We start from the raw sequence: 11,627 nt of genomic DNA on the forward strand, positions 1-11,627 counted from the left end.
AAGTACGAGAACCCAACTCCTTTTCCTTGCACCAAGAGTGTGCCTGTGGTAGTTTCAGTGTCCTGAGCTCATTCCCAGAATGCAGGAACTCAGTCTCTTCCTTAAACTGAAATAAGTCATGTCTTCTGATTGTATGCGTGCTCTAATCACTAGTTACTGGTGGAAAGTCCCTCGATTTTGGCCTGTTGGAACTGAGTCTTTGGTACTCCAGTGAAAACAAAAATCCATAGTGCAAGAAAGAGGGCACTTTCTTCTGCTGTGCAGATTTGAGCTGAGAGGTATAAGGAATGCTTCCTGGATCCTCTTCCCTGAGATGCTCGTTGACACTGGTTTTGTTCATCTTGCTATATTCGCAGTGGAAAGTCTTGCTTTACTTTGAATCTTGCTTTACTGCATCATTAAGTAGCTTTGGCAACATTGAGTACTCTTGTTTGTCACTGTCTTAGACACTTTTGCTTTTTTGGTTTGCTTAGGAAGGATTCTGCATACCAAACAAAGGGTAGGTGTTTCCTCCAAATGAAGAGGCTGTTACATGCAAAGTATTCTGTATGTTTTTGTGGATCTAGATCAAATGCTGTGTTGCCCGTATCTGACCTTGATTTTGAGCAGGAAAATATTGTCTACAGTTGGTACAATCTCTATCCCTTAATGGTTGAAATTGTTTGTTCAGTGTTCATTGAAAAGATTAACACTTTTAAATTACTGACTTCCTACACACTTCATTCACCCTTCACAAATTACCTGCTCAAGATATAAAGTAATAATGAAAAAACAGTGCTTGCTGTTTTACATTGTACTTCACGTAAAATAATTCTGCAAATATCTTCTATAATGAATATGTATAAGTCTTTAGCTTATCACAGGTCTAGTCATGAATGGAGAAAGAGAAAAGATACCATCTTATTCAGTAGGTGTAATTAAATTAATCGATACATTCAGTGCTACAGGCCACCTGACCAGGAAGACTGAGTGGAAGAGGCCCTCTATAAACAGATAGGAGAGTCTTCACATGGGGGACTTCAGCCACCATAAGATCTGTTGAAAGGACAACGCAGCAGGGTACCAGCAATCAAAGAGGTTCCTAGAATGTGTCGATGATAATTTCCTCTTCCAAGTAGTACAGGAACCCACAAAGAAAGGTGGTGGTGCTGAACCTTGTCCTCACCAAAGAGGGGGGGCTGGTGAGTAACGTGAGGCTCAAGGACAGCCTTGACTGACCGACCACAAAATGGTAGAGTTCAAGATCCTTAGGGCATCAAAGAGAGTGCACAGCAAGAATGCTACTCTAAGCTTAGGAGAGCAGACTTTGACCTCTTCAGGGAACTGCTTGGCAGGGTGACATGGGATAAAGTCCTTGAGGGAAGAAGGGCCCAAGAAAGCTGGTCAGTATTGAAGGGCCATCTCTTCCAAACCCAGAAGCAGTGCATCCCAAGAAAGAGGAAGGTGGGCAAGAATGCCAGGAAGCCTCTGTGAATCAACAACGAGCTCCTGAACTTTATTTGGTGCAAAAACAAAGCCTATAGGGAATGGAAGCAGGAAATGGTTACCTGTAAGGATGACAAAGAACTTGTCTGAAGAGCCAGGGATCAGGTTAGGAAAGCTGAAATTAAATCTAGCCAGAGACATAAAGGGGAACATAGAGACTTCTTTACCTCAGTCTTCACTGACAAGGCCTCTAGCCACACTGCCCAAGTTGCAGAAAGCAAAGGTAAGAACTGGGAGAAGGAAGATCTCAGGACCTAAGGACCTGAAGGTGCACAAGTCTATGAGACTCATTGAGATCCATCCAGAGGTTCTGAGGAAACTGGCAGATAAGGGTCATGGTAGTCTGGTGAAGTTCCCACTGATTGGAGAAAGGGAAACATAACCCCCATTTTCAGGAAAGAATAAAAAGAAGATCCAGGGAACTACAGGCCAATCAGTCTCACCTCTCTGCCTGGCAAGATCATGAAGCAGATCCTCCTGAAGGCCCTACTCAGACACATGGAAAATAAAGATGAGGTGATTGGTGGTAACCAACATGGCTTCACCAAGGGCAAATCGTGCCTGTCAAACTTGGTGGCCTTTTATGATAGAGTTACAGTGTCACTGGATAAAGGAGGAGCAACTGATGTCATCTACCTGGACTTGTGCAAACCGTTTGACACAGTCCCGCACAACATCCTAGTTGTCAAATTGGAGAAAAATTGATGTAATGGATGGATCAGTCACTGGATAAGAAATTGTCTGGATGGCCACACTCAGAGAGTTGTGGACAATTGTTCAATGTCCAAGTGGAGACCAGTGATGAGTGGTGTTCCTCAGGGATCGGTGCTGGGACTGGTGTTATTTAATATCTTTGTAGGTGATGTGGACAGTGGGGTTGAGTGCACTCTCAGCAAAGTGAGTGGTGCAGTTGACATGCTAGAGGAAGGGGATGCTATCCAGAGGGACCTGGACAGTCTTGACAGGTGGGACATTGCCAACCTCATGAAGCTCAACAAGGTCAAATGCAAGATCCTGCACCTGGGTCGGGGCAATCGTAAGCACAAATACAGGCTGTGCAGAGAATGGCTTGAAAGCAGCCCTGAGGAGAAGGATTTAGGAGTGTCGGATGATGAAAGACTCAATGTCTTTCTGACAATGCGCAGCCCAGAAGGATAAATCATATCCTGAGTTGCATCAAGAGAAGTGTGACCAGAAGGTCAAGGGAAGTGATTCTGCCCCTCTACTCTGCTCTCATGAGACCCCACCTGGAGTACTGTGTCCAGTTCTGGGGCTCCCAGTACAAGAAGGACATAAAGCTGTTGGAGTGGGTCCAGAGGAGGCCACAAAGATGATCAGAGGGCTGGAGCACCTTCCCTACAGGGGCAGGCTGAGAGAACTGGGGCTCTTCAACCTAGAAAAGGCTCTGAGGGGACTTTATAGTGGCCTTCTAGTACCTGAAAGGGTCCTACAGGAAAGCTAGGGAGGGACTTTTTATAAGGGCATGTAACACCAGGATGAGGGGAAATGGCTTTAAACTGGAGCATGGTCGATTTAGACTAGATATTAGGAAGACATTCTTCTCTGAGAGTGGTGAGATACTGGAACAGGTTGCCCAGTGTGAGGCTGTGAATGCCCCCTCGCTAGAAGCATTCAAGGCTAGACTGGATGGGGCTTTGAGCAACCTGGTCTACTGGGAGATGTCCCTGTGTATAGCAGGGGGTTGGAACTAAAGGATTGTAAAGATCCCTTCCAACCCAAACCATTCTATGATTTCATTACCACTACATTTCCATTGCATACCCTTCATCTGCATTGAAATATCAGCTTTTTCCAGCATATTTGCCAGATCAAAGTCATAATGAATTAAGACTTGAGATACTTTTCCATGCTCATTTGAAAAATATAGTGAAAGATGTACACTTATTTAAGGACTGGACTGAGATTTGTCCACTATATATTGGAAAATGACCTATATAGTGAAAGTGCTGACACTGCCTTAATTTACAGCTTGCATAAGGAGGGTCAGGAAAGTAAAATGCCTATAAGCTATAAATAGGATGCATTTGTCAAATGCCTTACCCAGGCAAATTGTACTCACTTTTCACCCTGCACCTATGTGCTTTATAGTTCTTGGACAAGTGATGAAGCTCTCTATTCATGTGCTTAATTTATGTACATCTTTCAAAACCAAAATTTCTCTGTAGTTTATTAGAGTGGTGCTATACAAATTTGTCACTAGTTATGTAACCACTAATCCCTACAGAGTGTCTATCTATTTTCTTATAAGTTTACTTACCTACTTGTGTTTAGGCACAACTTTATTTATCTCTGAAACTTTTATATGAAACTCTTGTGATGACAGTCTAACATACACTTTTTATGTTCCAGCATCTCTCTCAGAATTATGCTTAATACAGGCTCATGAAATCCCTAATGTTTAGATGTAAAAGAGGTGTCTAAATTGGTGAAACTCAATTCAGTTATCTATCTGTTTTCTAAACTGGGTTATCCCCATAATCTCAACCCACAAAAATCTATACAAATCAGCCACAGTGCATCTCAAACTATATACCAGTTTTATAGGATAAAACTACCTTGCCTCACTTTCTTGATAAATTGTTTCAATTTTAAAAGTTTGGTTTGTCTTCCAGTCTTCCTACTCACACTGGAAAAAAACAAAACAAAACAAAAAAAAAAAAAAAAAAAAATACATACATACATATATATATATATAAAACATTTTATTTATTTATTTTTGTTACACAAGAAGTCTCTGGTACCCTTCTAAACAATATATGTGGAGCATTTTGTCTACATTTGAGTAGCTAGAATGCATTTTGTAGCTAGGATATAATTTGTATTAACATAAAAGCAAAAAATGTTTTTGATTTCATAGAGACATTTAGTTGTCTGGGATAATGCCTAAAAATACTTGAATGGCATCTATCATACACTTTCCACTTTTCTTCTTCAAAACATGGAATTTACAACTGTACTTGAAATTATAGTGTCTTCCATTAATATATGGGTTAATACATTTCTCTTTTAAGTAATAGCCAGCCAAAAAGTAAGGAAATTCCTAATAGATCTTCAGGCATATCCATGTAAAGGCTCCTTCCTTCTCCAATGGCACTTGCACAGGATGCATTTCTCCCCTATGAAGAAAGGCTAAGTGAACTGGGTCTGTTTAGCCTTGAGAAAAGACGACTGAGAGGGGACCTGATCCAGGTTTATAAATATCTGAGGTGTGGCGGCCATAGCGGTGAGGCCAGCCTCTTTTCAGTGGTACGTGGAGACAGGACGAGGGGAAACGGACATAAGCTGCAGCACAGGAAGTTTCGCACGAATGTGCGTAAGAACTTCTTCACGGTGAGGTGACGGAGCACTGGAACAGGCTGCCCAGGGAGGTTGTGGAGTCTCCTTCTCTGGAGGTATTCAAGTCTCGCCTGGACGCCTACCTGTGCGACCTGGTGTAGGGAACCTGCTTTGGCAGGGGGGTTGGTCTCGATGATCTCTAGAGGTCCCTTCCAACCCCTACAATTCTGTGATTCTGTGATTTGGAGCAGCATTACAAAATCTTTGTAAGCCTCTGTGTAAGCCTCTGAACCCCAGTGCTGATGTGAGGCCTTCAAACTGACTTGTACAAAATAAATAATCACTGCAAAAGTTGAGTGGAAGAAAATAGCTTCTCCTAGGTAGATTATGAATCTAGTTCAGAACTGTTTGGCTTCTTCAGTAAAAGTTTATAAATAGATTCAAGCTGACTGAAACTACATTTTAAGTCATAACATATAGTCTAGAGGAAGACAAATGCCCGTCCACAATTTTAAGGATAATTCATCTCTGTAATGGTTGCTTTATTAATTTCAAGCAGCAAAACATGTTATAGTATGGTTATCTTGGTTATGGTTACTTGGGTAATTACATTTAGGGGAGAATCTTTTGCTACTCCTACAGAAGCTATCTGCTCTGTGTAAGAGTGTCTTCTCAATATAATGGTATTATATGACAACAGTTTTAAGACCAGGTTGTTAGAAATATGGACTGCTCATCACAGTTTGTGATCTATTTTGTGTATTTTAAAAGGGGCTGTGTTCATGTAGCCTTTGCTGATGCAAGGATGATTCTGCCATTCATTTCATTTTTGGTAGCTGCTTCATAGAAATTCACTTCTGTGGCTTTCAGACATGAGACTGAAGGAAGGCAATTCTAATTTATTCATCTTCTTTATTTTTAGGGTAAATAATGATAACTGGGAGAAGCAAGTTAAGAACAGCTTTAAGCCCTCCTGAAGGAGAAGATTGCTTCAAATTATTAACAGTGTTGCTTGATCTCTTTTCTTTCAGCTGCGGTACAAACGATCTTTCCCTCAGCAAAAGTGTGGAACTTTAGTTCTTATCTGCATGCATCTGTTTATTTCTTTAATTGTACATATCCAAATGGGAGCACTCACCAACCATTCACCATCTCACAAGGCTAAGCCAGGGCACTCTATGGTAGCCGCAGTATTTCAGTTCATAGCCCTACTAGAATATGTGGACAAGATGCTCCACGGGATTGTGATTTGCAGGTTGGAAGGTGGTTCACACCTCATGCCAAGAATATTAACCTTTTTTATTATTGTCCTCTTCTCACTATCAGGTTATTCATCAGCTTAGACTTTCTGAGAATGAGAGTGTGGCTCTGCAAGAGCTTCTAGATTGGAGGAGAAAGCTGTGTGAGGAGAGAGAAGACTGGCAACAAATCTTGCACAACACTGAGCAAAGAATCACAGCCCCTCCTCCACCCCCTTGTAAAAAACCAACACTGCTGAAGAAGGTGGAAGATGCCTCCTGCAACAGACTATCTTCAGGCATATGGGACACCACCATGTGATCGGAATGTGTGTGTTTGCAGATAGTTAGGAGTGAAACCATCTCATGCCTTCAGTCTGCACAGTCAGCAAGTTTCCTTCCCTCCACAGAATGTGCAGGATTTTTTTTTACAAGCAGTCCTTCAAGAGCACAGGATGGAAGAGCTATTTAGATTTGTCATGTGTGCGTGTAAGTGTGCGTTTGTCCTTTTCATACATATATATATATACACATACGCATATATCTGTGCATCTGTATGTATGTATGTGTGTGTGTATATATATATGGTGACAAACTGCACTATAAGAATTTAAAGGTACAAAACAGTGACTTAGGAGTTCTCCTGTGGACAACGAAGAAGCTGTGTCAAGCAAATGGTGGCAGGGAGAAGTGACTGACCGGCATTTTAGAGAGATCAGGAAAGTCTGTGTGCACACTGTACAGCTGTTTTATATAGTATAAAAATATGATGTTTCTTGTTCCCTAATGAATGGTTTTATTATATTACATATATGCATATATATATTTCTTTGTAGATGTCTGTGTTCTATTGGAGTTGCAAACCCGAAGTTTATTTACATGTTTATTACTGGTGTTTTATAACTTTACTCAATTGGTGCTGTTGTTCTTTCTTCAAAATACAGGTAATAAATTCAACACTCGCATTTTTCTTTCATAGTTTATCTTTAACACCATACCAGCCAGTTTCAACACTGCGTTGTTTGTTCAGAGCCAGCAAAGTCCTTTCTTAAGTCCAGTCCTGACATTCTTGAAGAGCTCCTATTTGCACATGTTGTTTAAAGGTCTTCACAGTCAAGAATTAGAGAGCATGACTTTCTTTCTGTGGATTTATGTTTCTGAATGGGTGAACTGTGAATTCTATGGTTACATCTCAAATCTTATTTCATTCTGGTTTTGTAAAATAATGAGACACTCATTTAAATTATAAGTATGGTTTGAAATTCATACCTGATTATGCATAGGGTCAGGTGTCAGTGGGAAGATATATAATGTTAATGAGGTATGAAAATAGGACTGTGATTTACTGTTAAAAGCCAGAAGGCTTCATTAAGATGGGTATATCTAAGGATTATGCTCTTATAGTTGCACAGTGATGCATTTATACCTTGAATTTTGTGTAATGAAACGGTTTCAGAAATTGAAGCACACTTCTTGGAGAACATGAGTTCTGAGCAGGAATGTTAATTTATGAAAAAGATGCTACTGGAAACTTGTTAGCTACTGCTTAGCAGCTTTTGAAATACTTTGCAACTAAATGCTTTGCAACTAAAGGGAGTAATTGATATGTATACAGAGATATTTTGTCAGGGTATTTTAAGTTCTTGGAGCACATGCACCCAGTTTGAAGCGCTCTTCTTGGCTGTTTGCCACTTTCCTATCCAGATCCAGGAGAAAGTACTTGTAATTTTGCAAGTGGATGTAAAACTGTTTAAGATCTAAGCAAGATTTGTAAATGTGAGCTCACCTTGTTTGGAAGTTGTTGGGAAGGGAAGACAGCCTGCAAGAGATGCAGGCTATTCTGCCATGTTTGGCAGGCACTTCAAGCAGGATGAATGGCAAAAAGCAATCCCATGCATGTTTGCTTATTTTTATTTACAGGGGAAGCAGCAGAACTCAAATTGTACCCAGGAGTATCATCAAGCTGTAGGCAAAATTAAGTGCCTTCTCTTGTTGGAGATTAAAGCAGACATGTTGAATAGACAAGGAAAGGGAGACAACAGGTTAGCTCTTAAATTAATTATGCAATGATTGGTTTCTGATACTTAGGGATAGATATCACCCAGAACAGAATTTTACAGCAACAACTGCAGAAGTGCTCTCTTACACCCTAGATTGAGAAACAGAGATTCTGTGTTCTGAACCTTGCCTTCAGCTGATGTCAGTATCCCCAGCACAGGACCACTATGGGGTTGTGCAGGAAACAGCTCTCACCTGCTGAACAACCAGAACAGGACAAGACTTGGCCTGGAGAGTTGTGGTTTCTGTCTTTTTGCTCAGATAACCAGGGGCACACAGAGATCCTTGTCTGAGAGCAAAATGAAATGTCTCAAATTGGATGCAAGAAAGCTAATTAACCGGCCTGGGTACTACAGAGTTTCCACAATTCAAGCTATCTCTACCCAGCCCATCACTGCTGTATGTAGCCACAAGAGCATCTACCCAACTAACTTAGCCATCCTGCACACCTTAAGATCAGGCTTATCTCTGCTCTGATATAGCCCTCCCATAGGCTCTGTCACGCCACTACCTCTAATGACCACTGGCTGGCTTGGCAGCTGGTTGCAATCAACCCAGGGCAGCATGGAGTACGTTTAGGGCAAGCTGTAGAGGCTGCCCAAGCAGCTGAGATTATGCGAAGATCCCTGCTACTGCAAAGATCTTGCCACCAGTCACCAAGCCAGCTGTGTGTAAGGTAAGGTTTTGTTTCTCCAGACTGCACTGTTGTCATCACTGCATTTGTAACATGGAAGGGCCCAGAGGGCAGAGAATGCACTTGTCAATTGGTGTTTACAACCAAATGAGTGCAAATGATGTTACAGGAACTAGCTTCAGCTGCAAGAGCTCAGGTGTGGTGCTCTACCAAAGTCTGTATTGCATCCTCATAGAGCAGTGTGGAAGAAATGTCACTAGATTTGCCAGCAGTTCCAGCAGTGCTGTTACTCAGGTGAGGCTGGTATGAGCCTGATGCAGGCAGTTTGGTTCACCACAGGGCAGAGCCCATCCTGCCTCCCCTGCTGAAAGCCTATGTTCTGTTTTTAGCCAACTTGTGTAAGGAATATATCTTCTAGGTCTCTTCCTTAGAGCACGTAATCACAGCACAATATGACAAGCTCAACAGCAGAAGAGATGAGGCCTTTTTCTTTCAATTTTGTTACTAATTTCAGGGTATGCGATGGCCAACTTTTGACTTGGGAGAGTTTTTCAGGATGTTCATTTACAATATAGTACAATCGGAAAAGTATTTGTGTTAAAACACATTTAAAATATTTCTCTAATGGCAGCAAGACACTCCAGAGTGTGACTTATGATGTCATAATTCACACCTCGTATGTTCACTGGTCCCTTGGTCTTTGGCCTCACGCCTAACAATGCAATTGGTGGGGAATTATTGCACCATAATTCACACCCTACTGTGTCTTATTGCTTAAATAACCATACTCTCAGAGGTGTCTTAAAACTACCATTAAAGTTTATATTGTGTATCAAACTGTGTTTACAGGGCTGGGAAAATATACTATTGGCATTTTGAAATGTTGAGAAGTAGTTTTAGCAAACTGTACAGCGCTTATAAATTAATCTCCCCAGTGGAAGTACGCACCAGCCAGTCCTGGTATTTCTTGAGTATATGGAATCCTCTCTTGCACATTAAAAAAATAGCGTAGACAAAAAAAAAAAAACAAAAGCCTTATGATTTTAATATTCTAAAGGGAAATATTAAACTCTATGAACATGCTAATGTCCTTAATATCCAATGAGCAATCTAAAAGGTATTTATATTTGCAATAAAGCAATTTCAGGAAGCTGGGGTTATCATCAGATAATCGCTCCTCCACACTGTGCCTTATTGCTTAATTTTTAATATGTGAAACAAACAAAACTAATTCCAAATCAGCTTCTCTCTCAGCATGACGTAAGAAGAATCAGGTATGTTTTACACTTTAAAATCCAAGGGAATTTGAAAACCATATTAAACCACAATAAAATAAAAACTAAAAACAACAGCTGTTGGCATGAGATATGTTCAAAGCTTGTGAATCTTACTGGTTACTCTTGAAATAGCACTTGGTGTATTTTAGTTGCTGTAGTTGCATTCCTATTGCAGTTTATAAGGAGAACTTTGCTTTTCAAAACTTGATTTAAACATCCAGAAAGATACACGCACCGATATTTTACGAATGATCTATGTACAGCATGAAATGATAATCCTTTTAGAACTTTGTATTGTTTACACAAAATAGTATGATTGTCGAATAAGTGAATTAAACTTCCCTTTTTGCCAGTGATCCTTTTTATTCCTTTTAAAAGGTTGACTTATTTTCATTAATAACTTCATTACATTGCAGATCCTTTGTGTGTGGGACAAAGAATTTCATTAACTTGTTAAGAAAGCACAATGGAATGTAGCATACTTCTAAAGTGATCGTAGCAGCCGTATTCACTGTAGTTTTACATTCTGCTCTATGGTACTGAGATCCCTAGTAGCCTCATTATTCTTATCACCATAAAAACTGCTAATATCTGAAATACTCCGAGGAACCTAACATAACTCTTGCCATTCACTTGTTAAATAATACATGTAATTACATTTTGTACAGCTTCGTTTTCCAGAATGGTATTAAACATTTCATGGCTTTGTGTTCTAAATACGCAGATTTAAAAAAGAAAACCTAACATGTGCATAAGTATCTCAGAGTATCTGAAAAAAACACAGGGACATGTAGGGAAATGCTTTTCTTCCAGTTTTGCTGTTCTCTCTGTGCTCAGGATTTTCATTTTCAGAAGAAATAAATAAATTCTTGTGCTGGTTTATATTGTGGCTGTGAGAATTAGATCATTAGCAAAGGCTGGCTGTCTCTCCATCTGTGGTTTGGCCCCTTTCCTGACCGCATGGATACATGCTGAAACTGGCCGAAGCGCAGACTTTGCTGTAGAATATCATGGGAGAAATGTTGTGATGTTAAATCAAAAAGAATTCTTGAGGATTTTTCTTCAGTATGATAAACAAAACCATTTTGAATTAGCAAGAAGCATTTAGATTGATCAGAATTAGTTTTGGTTTTTATACATGTGTATAAATCTCTCACTTAATCCTTTCATCTTTCATTTCTTATCACCGTAACTGAATTTTAAAACAGGCATTTCTTTTGAAAATGAAGAAAAAAGATTAAGAAGATGGAGGGGTTACATGAAACTACAGAAAAGCCTTTAGGTTTTTGTTTTTAGTGAAACAGTTTACTTTAAAAGTACTGGAACAGAATATTCCAGTGTTTTCAGAATGTTTTCACCTTTTCCAGCTCGAGCTGTTTGCTGAGTACACTCTGAGTTTATACATAATTTCATTTTACTTTTTTTCTCAGGCATCATTTTTCATAAATCCACTCTTCTCTGAAAAGACCACACGGATGTGTATTTGTTTTGAGATGCAAGGGAACTGCTGAGGTCCTTAGAAGCACAAGTGGGGAGAATTTGAAAAGTGCAGATTTATTGCCATCATAGCAGTGCCCATGTGACAGCTATTGGATAATGCCTGTGCCTCCACTGTTATAATCTGGGCTTCAGACCCTT

At 40.0% G+C, this 11,627-nt stretch overlaps 1 protein-coding gene across 6 annotated transcripts in view; it reads left to right on the forward strand.

Annotated features, from left to right (window-relative positions):
- The window catches only part of MYO16 (myosin XVI), a 356,972-nt gene extending 346,101 nt beyond the window's left edge, over positions 1-10,871 (forward strand). For 5 of the 6 annotated variants that reach the window (XM_085215386.1, XM_085215393.1, XM_085215400.1 and 2 more), the window contains exon 35: positions 6,109-10,871. In XM_085215386.1, coding sequence (XP_085071512.1) covers positions 6,109-6,342 — 234 coding nt within the window. In that variant the 3' untranslated portion in view covers positions 6,343-10,871. The remainder of the gene's footprint in view (positions 1-6,108) is intronic. The other variant, XM_085215408.1, reaches the window with a different exon arrangement.
- The last annotated feature ends 756 nt before the right edge of the window (positions 10,872-11,627 follow it).

Source organism: Meleagris gallopavo, chromosome 1 (assembly GCF_905368555.1).
Source record: "Meleagris gallopavo chromosome 1, MGAL_WU_HG_1.1, whole genome shotgun sequence".
In the NCBI taxonomy this organism is placed as follows: Eukaryota; Metazoa; Chordata; class Aves; order Galliformes; family Phasianidae; genus Meleagris; species Meleagris gallopavo.